Source organism: Mizuhopecten yessoensis, unplaced genomic scaffold, assembly GCF_002113885.1.
Source record: "Mizuhopecten yessoensis strain PY_sf001 unplaced genomic scaffold, ASM211388v2 scaffold11047, whole genome shotgun sequence".
In the NCBI taxonomy this organism is placed as follows: domain Eukaryota; kingdom Metazoa; phylum Mollusca; class Bivalvia; order Pectinida; family Pectinidae; genus Mizuhopecten; species Mizuhopecten yessoensis.
The window spans coordinates 1,477,804-1,493,974 of record NW_018408852.1 but is presented as its reverse complement, the minus strand read 5'-3'; the positions used below and the strand labels follow the sequence as shown (position 1 = coordinate 1,493,974).

Below are 16,171 nucleotides of genomic sequence, written 5' to 3'. Positions count from 1 at the left end.
ATATATACAATTGCTGAGTATAAAGAGATGATTGCACATATGCTTCCAGGTTGGCCTTGGGGACTGCCCCACCCTTGGAGACTTAACCCCTGGGTCATAACTTTGAAATGGTTAATATCCCCACCCCAAAACTATATATACAATTGTTGGGCATAAAGAGACGAATGCAGTCATGACATTAGAATTGATCCCAGGGTCTGCCCCACCCTTGCAGACTTGGCCCCTGGGTCATAACTTAGAAATGGTTGAGATCGCCACCTCAAAACTATATATACAAATGCTTAAAAAAAAGAGACAAATGCAGTCACGATATTAGAATCGATCCTGGGGTCTGGCCACAACTCTAGGGACCTAGTTTCTGATTCAAAGCTTGGAAACAGTTGAGATCCCCACCCCATAACCATACATAAAATTGCTGGGAATGAAAAATCTAATATAGCTATGCTACAAGGATTGGCCTTGGGGTCTGGCATATTCCCTTGATCTCATTTGGAAAATATTTTGCCATGATTGCATAGGTATCCAGGTGAGTGATACAGGCCCTCTGGGCCTTTTGTTTTATATTACAAGTAAAGCGATCCATGCCCCTGTGTACAGATACACAAACTCTGATAAGGCCTCTGACTCAAATATTTTTCAAATTTTGCTTCTGATAATCGCCCATCCCCCGACTTTCTGATGTGTGGTTGTAATCATTGATTCCAATAAGTACTCAAGCTCTGCTTTTGTTTTGTCATGTGTTCTCATTACTGCCTGGGCTGTCATCAGAACCAAAACGGTATATGTTTTTAACAGTATTGATTTCTTGAAGGAGCTATGCAAATCCGACACAAAATTTATGTTTGGAAAATAATGAAATTCTAAATAAATATCGACTGTTTGCCTACCAGGGTGCATAAGGAGATGGAGACTTGGAGACGGGATACAGAGGCTGACCTGCTGTGGAAAGACAGGAAGGCCAATGCTGTCTTACAGGACAAGGAGACCACAATACAACAGGTATATAGTGACCATGACCTTTTATTTGTCCAGGAAGCATATCAAACATGAAATGTCAATTATCTGAACACTTTACACTTTAGCTAATTATGCTAAGCTTAAGGATATAATATCATTGACAAGAGTGTACCATTTCATTGGCTTGTTTTCTTGGGCTAGTAATTGTATATATGTTATGACTAGTGAAAATAATCAATATTTACTGTAAACATTTAGGTCGGCCAATAGAATTTTTCAAAATCTCCCTGCAGACTTGTACTGTAAATAGGAAATGTACACCCCTGATTAAGGGGATGACCCTACTGTATTTTGAAATTTGCGGCGGTATATCATGATTATACGGTTCGCTCGTTGTCAGTATAATGTGACCGGGCGGGATGCTGTGGTTGGTGCCTTTGGCATGGCATTTCAATGAGATAGCACTATAAAATCGGCATCAGATCTGGGCCATCACAAGGAGGCAAGAACACCAACATACCCTGTCTCCTGCATACACGCACGCAAGCACGCATACACTACACACATGGAGGCACATCCTTAAATGACCTTAGCTGTTAAACGGTTAAACAGAATTAAACCAAACAGAACTAAACCAAACCATACTGTTGTAAATTGAATTTTACTGGCGATGTAGAGCGGGGCCATTAAAACGGATATTTGCGAAAAGTATAATCACGATATACCGCCGCAAATTTCAAAATACAGGTAGGGTTATCCCCATTCTAATTCATTTCATCTTAAACCACTGAAATAAATGACGATTTAAAGATGGTTTTGCGTGTTTTCTTAAAATTCTGGGTCTCTGTTCAGGATTGGTGATGTCAGAAATATTCAAAGTGAGGCGAGATTACTTTGACCTTTCGGGATCAAGCTATTGTTCTTGTTCTCATAAATAATCAATTTCATGACATGTCACGGTCAGTCAGGGTCATCGAGGTCATTAACAATCGCTATTCGGGCTTCATAATATGCAATTGAGAAATTTGCCGTTGGTATATCGTATCGTGGTTTTACTGTCGCAAATTATTTTGATTGACCAATCAAATGCTGTGTTACATCTCAAATGAATTAGAATTATAAATATTTATCGAGCTTTAATTTACAAGCTGTCTACACAGTAAAATACCATTCCTAGTCACAATGTAATCGGTTTATTCTGTATTCCAGTCGCGGCACGTCGCACACCAGTCGTCCAAACTTCGCAGCGAGTTAAAGGAGAAATATGGATCTGAGAGTTTTGACAAGAAAGCTTTCCGTGTTGAACTGTTTCATCAGATCGGTCTGGGACATCTCTCTAATAAGAAGGCAGTATAGCAACTGTTAACAAGCTGAAGTTAACTTTAATATGATCATCACCTCCTGTCAGACTCAGTGCTGAAGACACCTGGCAGGGACAGTTAATCTGTGATATGTTTAATGTTGGTAATTTATAGAAGATGGTGTATCAGGAATTCCTTCCCTCTGTTGGAGACAAGCAAAGTTTTCCACTATAGGAAATTCAACAATTGAAACAGCATCATCAGAGGAATGGGGTTTTTAATTTTCGGCACTTACCAAAAAAAACAGTAATTCAGTTTTCACAACACACTCAGAAACATATATTCAGATGTAGTTGTAATTTCAATCTTAGTTCCAAAAATCAGTGTCTGGACAGTGAGAATGTAAATTCCAGCGAGGTCCCATTAAGGGGTGTTGTGTGTGTTTGTTAAGGTCAGAGAGGTGTGTTAGGTATGATTTGTAAGAGTGCATGTGTACATGTATTTATTGACAGTACCCGTATATCTGAGTGTGTGTTTATGTCTGTAACTGAACATGTATAAGGTTGCAGGTATTCTTTCTGATACCTGTGTTTTAATTGTAAAATTGTGATATGTTATATACACTATAAGTACTACTATTATAATTATGTGTACAAGTGTAGGTAAATGTGTGTATAGATGTAAATTACACACAAGTACACACGTGTAGCATTGGAGATGTAAATTACACACAAGTACACACGTGTAGCATTGGAGATGTAAATTACACACAAGTACACACATGTAGCATTGTGACATACATTTTTGTACATTGTGTGTATGAGTGTGTACACCAGTACAAGGACATGTATATATGTGCGAGTGTGTTCGTGCTTACTGTCTTACACTTTGTGATAGAAGTGTAATGACATGTTAGATAGTTTATGTATACACGTAGTTTAAATATTATAAATTTGTTAAAAGTTTTTTGTCAGTGAATTTTACTGGAACAGTATTTATAATAGCATTACAATACTAAGTAGACAAGGAATATTCTCAGAAACACAGAACTATCAAGATAGATAATATTGATTTTTGGTCAAATACAAAATAATAGAAATTACAAGATTCTCTGTTTTGTGTTGTATGTGGCATAAGAACATCAGCTCTAGATCTGTACCGTTATTTTAAGGACTAACATACCTAACGTAGGTATACAAAATATAGAAACAAGAATTAAAAAGAGGATCTCAGCTTGTGTATGAATCCTCTCTAGTACAGATATGTATTTCCCAAAACATTTTCCATAACAACGAAACTTTCTATATATGTCATCATGATATTGAATGAATTTATTTTTATTTATAAACTGGAATAAGGTTCCTCACTTTTAGTTTCAAAAAGTGCACTTGATCATTCCTATTAATAAATGTGTACGCACAATTGAGAAGTGATACTCCATTGATATTGTGCTGTTTGTATTTTCACAGTAAACCTTTATGCTGGAACACTCGGGATGATATTGTGCTGTTTGTATTTTTACAATCCAATAACAAATAGGTATCAAATATCACTGTCCAGAATTTCCTTCATATATAGGACCCTGTAGTGTACCTCTGCTATACTGTCAGTACGATGAATCAATTTGTTTATTGCAAGGGATTAATCATTTGCATTAATTTTACAAAGAGACTTCTTCCTAATGTTAAATGTTCTACATGTATATACATCCATAAAATGAATACTACCATTATTGCAACAGCATCGTCACAATCATTAATTCAAGTACCGGTATTCCTGAATAAAACCTACAAGCATTGTTCAGAAATAAAATACACGTAAAAATAAGTGATGAACAGTGTATACTGAAGTGTCGCTGTAGCAGTGTTGAATGGTCTGCTATTAGTTTATACAATATGGTGTACATTTTTATGCCCTTGCCATCAAATGGGGGGGCATATTGTGTTGCCCATGTTCGTTGGTCCCGTCCCCTCCCAATATACACACACATACACTACACGCATGCATCTTGCACCCAGGGGAGGCCGTCCTTAAATGACCTTAGCTGTTAATAGGACGTTAAACAAAATCAAACAAACAAACAAACCGTCCCATCCCGTCCTGTCCCGTCCCATCCCGTCCTGTTCCGTCCCATCCATGAGCGGGGGCATTTATGTCTTACAGACATTTTCAAGTTAAGGAAAATATTCTGTAGCATGGCTGAGTGTTATCCTTATTGCCAAAATGATTTTTTGTTGAATTGATGAACGATGTATTTGTGAAGGGGCAGCTGAGTCTGTTTGTACAGTACAAGACTGTATATTGTAGTACTGTCAGACCTCGTTACAAACTTGTATATCATACACCCTGTGTATATAGCAGATGTTTGCTGGTCTTCAGGAAATATTTGGAAAAAAACTCAAATACCAGTTTATCTCTTAGTGGTGTTGTGGTTGTAATGCTAATGACAGCTATGACTTAACCAAAGGCGGTTGACATTTAGCAGAGATTTATAGGTTTAAAAAAGTTATAATTGTTTTCCATCAAATATTGTTTTCAATAACAAACAATAAACTTCTCACCAAATGTTAATTCCTTGCAAACAGTCCTCTTTTAATTCCATAAAAATAATGCTTAATAAATTGCGGTCATTTGAAGTATTTTTTTGATTGAATTAAAAAAAAATGTATTTACTAGAATTTTCTTTTTGGTACATCGTTTGGTTATATATTAACAATATTTGCTTAAAATTTGTATGTAAAAGATATGGCAAAAATTCAAATTTCTGATCCTGCTGAGCATTGTAAACGTAAACTTTATTTATTTTACAATAATTTTGAAACAAGTTTTTTTAACTTATAACCTAAATTTAAATCACTATGCTGAGCATTGAACCCCGTTGACTTGATGAGATTTGATAACGGTACAATTCGTAGATATTTTGGTTATTTTAGATAGATATACACTGTACGTACCTAATTAGTACACCAGTATGTGTCTGTAGCTTTAATGTTATTAGGAACATCGGTAGTCATCATCAGAATGTATTCATTGCTGGTCTGTGGCAGATAAAGTGAGATATAATTTTATACACGTGATTTTTGTACCATTGCATTTAGCGTATCACTTGGTAAAAATAAACCACGCAATCTACACTATAGTGTGTCCATTTTGTTTGAATCTGAAGACAGTTACCAGGGTTGAATGTTTTCAAGGACTCAATGTCAGAAACTCAGCATCATTCTGTCAATGTCAGCATCTACAGATTGTTTCCAGGGATTCAAAGAAAACTCGGCGTTTGAATCAGGTTATTTGGGGTGGGGGTCAATAAGTCCCGAAGTCAGAACTTCAGAGTTAGTCTTGAGTATCCAAGGAGACTTGATTATGTCTTCCAGGATTCAAGAAGACTCGCTTTAAGAATCGAGGTATTGTTCTGGAGAATTCTAGGAGACTCGAGGTCAGAAGTTCAGGATTATTCTTAATGATTTTAGGAGATTTCAACGTCAGGGTTATTCTTAAATGATTTTAGGAGATTTCAACGTAAAAACCTCAGGGTTGTTCCGAGTCTATTTTAACATATATTTGTTGTTTTTAATGGGTCAGAAAGGTGAAATCATTCAGCCAATGCAAGCTGTAATTCTGAAAAAGACTTCAGTGATTACTTCCTGAATAAATCAGCTCGATCTGGAAAAAATATTGCTGAAGTGAACTCTACTGCTAACAATGATATCTCTGTCATGACTGCTGACATTAAATTTGATGGGAAACCATTGACAAAGCTCTCACCAACAACCCAGGGCAAGTTGCGCAATATCATCATGACCTCGTAGTCGACGTCCCGTGAGCTTGATCCACTGCCTACAGACCTATTAAAGCAATGTCTTGAAGCACCGCTTTCCCTTGATTACCTCAATCATAAACAAATCATTGGCTGAGTCAAAGGTTCCATTGTGTTTCAAGAAGGTACATGTTAGACCATTGTTAAAAAAGCCAGGAATGGACAAGGAGGAGTTGAAGAACTACCGTCCAGCATCAAATCTGCCTTTCTTGTCTAAGATCTTGGAGTAGGTTGTGTCCCAGCGTTTATAGGTTAATCTCCATGCAAACAGTCTCCATGACAACATGCAATCGGCCTACAACATGGGACACTACTGATACGGCCCTCCTATCTACGTGTACATAACGATATAGCTTCTGCATTGGATAACAAGTACTGAGCGGTGCTTGTCATGTTGGACTTGTCAGCTGCATTTGACGTCATCGACAATGGCATACATTGTACTTTATAAACGTCTGGAGTACTCTTATGGAGTGACTGATACCGCACTATGCTGGATACAGTCGTATCTGAGTGAACGACGACAGTGTGTTGCCATCGGATCTACCACCTCACATGACAAAGTACTAGATTTCGGGGTTCCTAAATGGTCGGTGTTAGAACCACGAAAATATTGCCTGTATTCCAAACCGATCGGAGAGATTTGTCGTCACCATAGCCTTCGCTATCATTGCTATTCTGATGACACCAATTTTCACGGTCATCAAACCACAGGACAGTTGGGATACAATATCAGAATGAACGCCAAAATGCTAATTGCTAAAGCTTAATCAGGAAAAGACGGAACTAATCGTCTTTTCCCCAAAGTGTCAGCAAACAATGGCTCTCCAGCTTAAGGTCGGTACCAGAACTATTGTGACTGTCCCAGCTGTTAAAAACCTTTGGGTATACTTTGATAGTTCACTGAACACGGTGAAACAAGTGAACGCTATTGCAAAATCCTGTTACTACCAGATCAAGAACATCGGCTGTATCGGGAAGTTTATAACTGCAAATGCATGCAAGATTTTGGTGCATTCACTTATTACCTCTCGGTTGGATTATGGTAGCGCCCTGCTCTCTGGTATACCTGACAAACTAACTAGTCGTCTGCAGAGGGTCCAGAACACTGCAGCACGGCTGGTTACTCGTACGCGAAAGAGAGAGCACATCACACCTGTGCTTTATTCATTGCACTGGCTACCTGTACGATATATGACGCAGTACAATTTTTGCTGTACACATTCAAGGTACTGAATGGAACAGCCCTGTATCAGCCGTCACGATCACTCCAGTCGGAGACATAATCATTGTTGTGTGGTCCGAAATCTCGCACTGTGACCTACGGAAACCGATGCTTTGGGAGGGTTTCGGCCACGTTGTGGAATAGCTTACTATCTGCTATTAGAAAGTCAAATACCCTGGCCAAATTCAAGAAGGACATCAAAACTCACTTCTTCACGTCTGCATTTTAGACTGTTTGCACATACGTCCATACCACCCTTTGTTTATTCATTGATATGCACATCGAAATGATTATCTTCTTGCATAATGTATAATGGTGGTTTTAAGCCATTTTTGTTTCACAATCATAACTAAAACTGTTATCCATGTGTTATAAAGCGCTTTAGAGTAATTTTATAAATCATATAGGGCGCTATATCAATGTTGTATATTATCATTATTATTATTATTTATTAGATGATTTAGGGAATTCAACATCAGAAACCCAGGGTGGTTTTTCAATGAATTAAGGAATTTAACGTCAAAACGCCAAGGATTATTTTTAAATGATTTAAGGAGATTCAACGTTAAAATCCCAAAACCTCAGGATTGTTCTTAATGATTTAAGGAATTCAACAACAGAACCTCAGGATTGTTCTTAATGATTAAAGGAATTCAACAACAGAACCTCAGGATTGTTCTTAATGAATTAAGGAAAAACATATTCAGAACCCCGGTAGTTTTCATAAGCATTTAAGGAGAATCAACGTCAGAACCTCAGGATTTTTAATGCTTTAAGGTGGTTTAATGTCAGAACCTCCGGGTTGTTCTGGAAGTTTCTAGGAGGCTTTTAAGCCTCAGTAAAATTACTCATTCTCAAAATCGTGTTTGTTTCGTATCAATATGACAAAATATTAATGATAAGCAATAGTTATTCCATATCACAAATGAAAAATATTCATAAATATATTTTAAAATTTTCATGTATTAACGATAGGAAACAGGACATACTAAAAGATTCACCATACATTAAAATACTCAAGTAAAACAATATCACCTTTAGCGATTATTGTAGCCTGGAGGCATTTTATATTGATAGAATTACACGTATCACTATAAGAAGCTAAATAATTCTAGACAAAATATGCAATACTATTATTTTTTTCTACAATTATGCATTCTTCAAAAGTACGTATACGTGTATATCGCAGCTATAGTCACTGCATTGTTCGTGTTTCGCATGTCTTATTATCACCGAAAGCATGATAAATATGTAATAAGACCAAGAATATAGCCCGAAGGTACATTGTATATAACTCACAGGTAACAACCTTACAGGTATCTATAACAGGCAACAGGCAAGCTTACAGGTGTATATTAATAAGTACAGGGATAAAACACACCTTTTAGTAGCCTTTGTCATGTTAGCAGGAACTGGCCACCATCTTGAAAATGGATTGTGCATGGATTAGATTGGGATGGGTGGACCGTATCTCCATGGTAAGTATTTGACACGAGATGCGATAGTTAATGTTTTGATGGTAAACATACGGTAAGATTACATTCAATGTGTTTACCTTCTTAGTTGTACAGATACATCGCACTATGTTATAGATGTGCAATACTTTACCTTTCACCTGATCATGACATCCCTGTACGTACTTGTAGGGCCTGTCATCGGCAATCATTTTCTGATCGTGTCAGGAGTTTTGGATTGAATGTTTCACGTTTGCAATTTAATCACGTTGGTTGAGAACCAAAATATCGAAATTGAAACTTTTGAGATAAAAGCGAAGTTCGATCCTAAATCATAATGAAAAAGGCAAATTATAAAAAAATAGTACATCATATAGATGATTAATATTTTCGATGATTCGTCCGCTAGGTGTACGGTCCCTATGCCTTACACAGTGACATACATTGTGTATTTGATGGATGTCCAATACTTTTACAGAAGCGTATCGTATTGAATCAAGTGTTTTATACACCTGTAATACTACAAAGTCCTGTTGTGGTGTTATACACACGTGTTATACTAGAAAGTCCTATTGTAATGTTTTACACACGTGTAATAATAGAAAGTCCTGTTGAAATGTTATACACAGGTGTACTACTACAAAGTCCTATAGTAATGTTGTACAAACGTGTTATACTACAAAGTCCTGTTGTAATGTTATACAAACGTGTTATACTACAAAGTCCTGTTGTAATGTTATTCACACTTTTAATACTACAAAGTCCTATTGAAATGTTATACACATGTTTAATACTAGAAAGTCCTGTTGTAATGTTGTACACAGGGGTTATACTACAAAGTCCTGTTGTAGTGTTATACACATGTTTAATACTAGAAAGTCCTATTCAAATGTTATACACTCGTGTAGTCGTACAGAGTCCTGTTGTAATGTTATACACATGTTTAGTCGTACAAAGTCCTGTTGTAATGTTGTACACATGTTTAATACTAGAAAGTCCTGTTGTAATGTTGTCCACACGTGTTAGCCTACAAAGTCCTGTTGTAATGTTATACACATGTTTAGTCGTACAGAGTCCTGTTTTAATGTTGTACTCAGGTGTTATACTACAAAGTCCTGTTGTAACGTTATACAAACGTGTTATACTACAAAGGCCTGTTGTAATGTTATACAAACGCGTTATACTACAAAGTCCTGTTGTAACGTTATACAAACGTGTTATACTACAAAGTCCTGTTGTGATGTTATACACATGTTTAATACTAGAAAGGCCTATTGAAATGTTATACACTCGTGTAGTCGTACAGAGTCCTGTTGTAATGTTGTTCACAGGTGTTATACTACAAAGTCCCGTTGTAATGTTATACACATGTTTAGTCGTACAGAGTCCTGTTGTAATGTTGTTCACAGGTGTTATACTACAAAGTCCTGTTGTGATGTTATACACATGTTTAATACTAGAAAGTCCTATTGAAATGTTATACACACGTGTAATATACAAAATGTTATTGTAATGCTGTACACATGTGTGATCCTTCAAAGTCCAATTGTAATGTTTTACAAACGTGTAGTACTAAAAAGTCCTATTGTTATGTTTTACACACGTGTAATACTACAAAGTCCTATTGTTATGTTATACACACGTGTAATACTACAACGTCCTATTGTAATGTTTTACACACGTGTAATACAACAAAGTCCTATTGTAATGTTTTACACACGTGTAATACTACAAAGTGCTATTGTAATATTTTATACACCTGTCATACTACAAAGTCTTGTTTTAATGTTATAAACACGTTATTATCACGGCAGTGCTTCGCAGGTATTTTGTAAAATTTTACACATGCGTATTCTTATGTAATACATGTGTGTTCCTACACGGAAATAATTCAATAACCATGTTTATTCTCAACATATTTGAAATTAATTCGCATTGGTGAACAGTTACATATACTCAAACATATAGAAAGATTACAGGAATAGATATATATATATATATTCTAATCACTGTAATAATAAACCTAACGCGGTTTTAACTGAACACGCAGCAACGAATAAACCTTTCTTTACATCGAATGAAAAGTCTTCCATGATAATACGTAATAAACCTGTGACGGCATTAACTGATCATCTTTCTTGCTATTAACTGATAAATCTTTATTGAAATGAACTGATAAATCTCTCTTGACATCAACTGAATAATATTTATTAACATAAACTGATAAGTCTTTCTCAACGTTAGCTTATTCACATTTCTTGACATTAATTAATAAATCTTGTCGTATTTAACCGGTGAATCTTTATTTACTTTAATTGATAAACATTTCTTGACATTAACCGATACCTCTTCTCGACATTAGCTGATAATCTTTGTCTTTGACGTTAACAGATAAACATTCTCGACACTAATTGATAAATCTTTCTCAACATTAACTGATAAATATTTCTTGACATTAACTGATAAATCCTTCTCGACATAAACTAAGAAACGTTATCGACATAAATTGATAAATCTTTCTCAACATTACCTGATAAATATTTCTTGACATTAACTGATAAATCCCTCTCGACATTAACTGATAAACGTTATCGACATTAATTGATAAATCTTTCTCAACATTAACTGATAAACATTCTTGACATTAATTGATAAATCTTTCTCAACATTATCTGATAAACATTCTCGACATTAATTGATAAATCGTTTTCAACATTAACTGATAAACGTTCTTGACATTAATTGATAAATCGTTTTCAACATTAACTGATAAACATTCTCGACACTCACTGATACATCTATCTCAGCTTTAACTAATATATCTATCGCGATATTTAATGCTTAACATTTCTCGACATCAACTGACATAACCTTTTTCGACATTAATTGATAAAACTGTCGCCACATTAATTGATACATTATCCACCATATTTGACAACATTTAAGGACATTAACTCATAAAATATATACGTGTCACAATATAAACTGATAACCCTTCCTGGGCCCAGTTGTTCAAAAGGTGACAAGCTTAATGGCTGTTTAACAACATTTTTCAACATTCAAAATTTTGTCAATATAAAAGGAAAAATCTCACAATTTCAATAAATTCACTTTACTAAAAATTTGATATCTGGAAAGTTATAACTAATTCAATGGCTGTGTCTTAAAGATACACAATTTGATATCTGGAAAGTTATAACTAATTCAATGGCTGCGTCTTAAAGATACACAAGACGTAACATTAGCACTAATCACTGATTAAGCTAATCACCTTTTGAACAACTGGGCCGTGGTATTTAACATAGACAGCTTTCTGGACATTAACGAATAAACCGACCACGCCATTTATCAATAAATCTGCCGCGAAATTACTTTATAAACCTTTCTGCCTGGTAACTAATAAACATTTTCTGGACATTAACTGGCTAACCTGCCAAAAAGTTACTAATAAATCGGTTATAACAACTGATAGCATGCTACGACATTTATTGATTAACTTCTGTCGACAGTTATCCACGAACTTGCCACGGGATTAACTGACAAACAGTAACAACATTGATAAACCTGTAACAACAGTCACAGATACACTTACCACGAAATTTATATCCTTAATTTACACATGCTATGGCGTTTAAAAATACAAAGAAAGAAAGCATATATGATTAAGAATCCTGTGAGATAGTGCTGAAAAGCCAAACAAAGTTAACATTTTAGGACAGCAAACTTGGTCTATTTTGGACTTATCAGTGTTAAAAATGGTCAAACGAATGTAGCATCAATTAGTTCGAAATTCCAAAATACTTGTAGAATACAGTGAATAGGGAAAGCTGCCTATGGAAATGTTTATAATGTTTCTACAAATATTAGTCACCCATCAGTTCTCGGGAGGGACAATATGTTTGCACTCCGTCCGTCCGAAAAGTTTGTCTGGCACATATCTTCTTTACTATTTTATGAGGAATAATAAGATTTGGTATGCAAGTACGCCTTGGGATGGCGGAATGTCATGTACAAACAATAGGTCACTCTGATCTATGATTTGACATATGGGCACCAAACTTTGAAACAGTTTGTCCGGGACATATTTTTCTTTATTTAGTTACCAGATTTGGTATGCGAGTACATCTTGCAATGGCAGAGTCTATGTACAAAAGTAGGTCACTGTGACCTATTGACCTTTGACCTTATCATATGGAAACGTTTGTCCTGGTCATATCTTTTTCTTTCACATTAGGAACTTATCACCTAGTATGGAACGATGACTGTTCCTTTTTTGACTGTTCCTGATCTTCTATACTATGTTCCTTTTTTGACTGTTCCTGATCTTCTATATTATTTCATCTAAACTGACAAGATTTTGTATGCGAGTACGTCAACGGTGGCCAGAGTATCAAGAACAAAAAAGTACGTCATTGTAATCTATGATTTAACATTTGATGTCAACCTTTGAAAAAAAATCTATCTTGGATATATCGTCTTAAGTGTTCAACTGGAGTAAGCAGATTTGGTATGAAAGTACATCCTTGGATGGTGGAGTATCAAAAAGTTGGTCACTGGGACCTATGCTTGACCTTCCACTTTATCCTTTATAAACATTGTCTGGGGCATATATTCTTCACTACAATATTGCATCTGGAGTTAACCAGATTTGGTATTTAAGTACAATGCATGTGTTGACTGGCGGAGTGCGGGAAAGTATGTCACTGTGACCTATATCCTGAGATAGGTGTACAGTTCGGTAAATAAAGAAATCATTACCAATGGGAACTATGGATTGCCTTGCAATGAATTGCCCTGTTTATACTTATCTTGTATTCCATGTAAAGCATGCCTAAATATATTTCAGATACAATGCTAAGACCAACCATTCAACCACCTTGTTGCGTAATACATTAACCAACTTCGACTTAATATGCCAGTTAGCTGCTGGTAATTGTTGTTTCTTTGGATGATATACCATGAAAACATATCAGTAATGTTTTCATGTGTTGACCCACTTAATGTGGAACACACTGGCCTGATTTATCTGACATATTTGTAATATCACTTTTTTGTGCACTTTCAGAGTGTGATTGTTGGTGTGGTGATCCTGCTATGTACCCCGGTACCTGGGAGCGGACACGAAGAGAAGCCCGAGGGAAATGACCTGTGCGGGATGAAATGCTCATGTCGGGCAACTATTGTTCGATGTTTTGAGTTGGTTCACTTCCCAAAGTTTTTTCCTCAGAACACCACAAAAATCTACTTTGAACAACTCGTGACGGAACTGCTACCCGCTGACGCGTTTAAAAGCATCCCGATGGTGAAAACAATCGAGTTCAGTCGAAGTAACATTGGTCGTATCGCGGGGTGTGCCTTCGATGGTTTACCTTACCTTGAGGATCTGTATATGGTCAGAACTGTAATCGGATCTATCGCTACAATGGCCGTCAGTAACATTGCTCCGTCCGCATCGGTTGTCATGCAGTATGTTACAGTTACTACACTTGAAACGGCTGCGTTTTCTCACCTGACTAATCTCACTATTTTTCAAATCGGTAACTGCACGGTTCACGAGATGGAGCCAAACGCGTTTAGTGGCATTTCAAATGTAGAGAAAGGGTTCATTATAACTACAACGAGGCTGTTGGATTTCAATGGTCCGTTCCTCGACGATATGCAGTCTGTTGGGAAAATTGTCTTTACAGAAAATACAATGGGTTCCTTCCCATGCCTCGCTCTGGACAGTTTGGTATCACCAGTCAACCAGCTCACCATTTCCGACAATAACATTAACTGCACGTGCGTCAAGCTAGGTACAGGTGACCACCTGACCGAGGACGAGTATGTGAAAAAGCAGCTGATGAAAAGCATGTGCGTTGGATTAGAGGCTAGCGAGAAAATGACGGTATCAGAAAGGCTTGCCAAGAGCTCTTGCAAACAAACGAAATGTGCATCCTTCCAGTCTAGGGAGGTATCACGGTTATCGTGTAAACCTGAAAGAGCCCGGCCAGATGACCCCAACCCTAATTATTACGACGGAAATGCCGGAAATACGTCACCGATAGCGTTACAAACATTGTCTCTACTTATTTTGGCGTCTCTTCTGTTTATATTGACATGACCACATTAAAAAGGTAATAAGTATTTTGAAAACCGTAATAGAGCAATATTCTCTGACAAAAAGAATATGCAAACACTGAGACGCCATCCTTCGACATGTTTACGGTCGTACCTGTTGGAAACGTGGTCAACCAGTACACTTAATAGTCATCGCTCTACAGTATACAAATATGTTTTGTAGCATATTGGTCATATCGGTAATTTTTTCCTCGTTCCTGTTGACCAGAAGAACCCAGTGATTTGTGTTATGCTGCGCATGACGTCCTCTTGCCAATTGAATTGTTTATGATATCTGTTAACATGATGGCATTAAAACTTATAAAATAACAAAGGAAAGTTGTTTTTAACAGTTGTGTAAAGGAAACCGATGTTCTACTGTTGTACGCCCTAACCACTCACAGCAGGAGTAAACACTCTGGTTAGAATAATCACACTTTAGTACTTGATTTGCCCGCCCTGCCCATGGGTTTCTAGCTGGATTTGCTTACGCAGAGAGTTCACGAGGACAACAGTTCACTTTAAAAGGATAATGCCCCATGAGACGGGACTTTGAAAAAGTCATACTGGTTTATGCAAACGACTTTTGTGATATTTTGGATGCGTGATTATCCATATTAATCATATTATTCCAGCATTAATGATAGAATTTCCAGATCAATAGCTTAATATTGATATCTGGCAAAAGTGATTAAGTTAAAAAGGTGAACAAATACACCGATACACCGTCACCTTCGGCTAGGCTGAGTATACAAATTAGGGATTTTCATATTTTCCATTTTTATGGTTGTCATTGTCCCATGGATGTGTTTATTATAGTTTTTGTCATAATAAATTGTTGAGAAAGCCCTTTTCAAATAAATTTTCCACGGACAATTTCAAATATCGTAGTTTTAAGTTATGTGATCCATGCATAATCTTTTGAATGTCTTAAGATTTAAACGAATGTGGTCACAGTGACTCAACAAGTTCACACACAAATTGTATTTTCCTCACATAATGGATTATCATGTTGAAAATATCCATTGGAACCGTCTGCAGTTTATAACAGTGTAAAATACCATTATATGTAAAAAGAAACCCCAATAGCGTTAGATTTTCTACGTAATGTTATAAAAACCGAGTAATCTAGAATATCGGCTTACATTGAAAGCAATAGCAAGATGTACCTATAGCAACCGATTGTTTTCGGCTACAGCCAGTAGTGCATTATTATACACAGGTCTGAACAATCAGAACCCAAGCAATAGAGTATTTCCTGCTTTGTATATGATTTGTGAACAGACCTACATGATAAGCAAACCAGGTGAGATATGAG

The 16,171-nt window shown here is 36.4% G+C and overlaps 2 protein-coding genes across 2 annotated transcripts in view; both read left to right on the top strand.

Annotated features, from left to right (window-relative positions):
• Positions 1-3,220, top strand: part of LOC110465026 (coiled-coil domain-containing protein 177-like) — an 18,471-nt gene extending 15,251 nt beyond the window's left edge. Inside the window, exons 16-17 of the mRNA XM_021520589.1 lie at positions 891-999; positions 2,167-3,220. Coding sequence (XP_021376264.1) covers positions 891-999; positions 2,167-2,313 — 256 coding nt within the window. The 3' untranslated portion in view covers positions 2,314-3,220. The remainder of the gene's footprint in view (positions 1-890; positions 1,000-2,166) is intronic.
• Positions 3,221-8,636: 5,416 nt separating this feature from the next.
• LOC110465019 lies at positions 8,637-15,187 on the top strand. The gene is made up of 2 exons (XM_021520580.1): positions 8,637-8,778; positions 13,820-15,187. The coding sequence occupies exons 1-2, from the start codon at positions 8,731-8,733 to the stop codon at positions 14,855-14,857; spliced, it is 1,086 nt and encodes a 361-aa protein (XP_021376255.1). The 5' UTR covers positions 8,637-8,730; the 3' UTR covers positions 14,858-15,187.
• Positions 15,188-16,171: the final 984 nt, after the last annotated feature.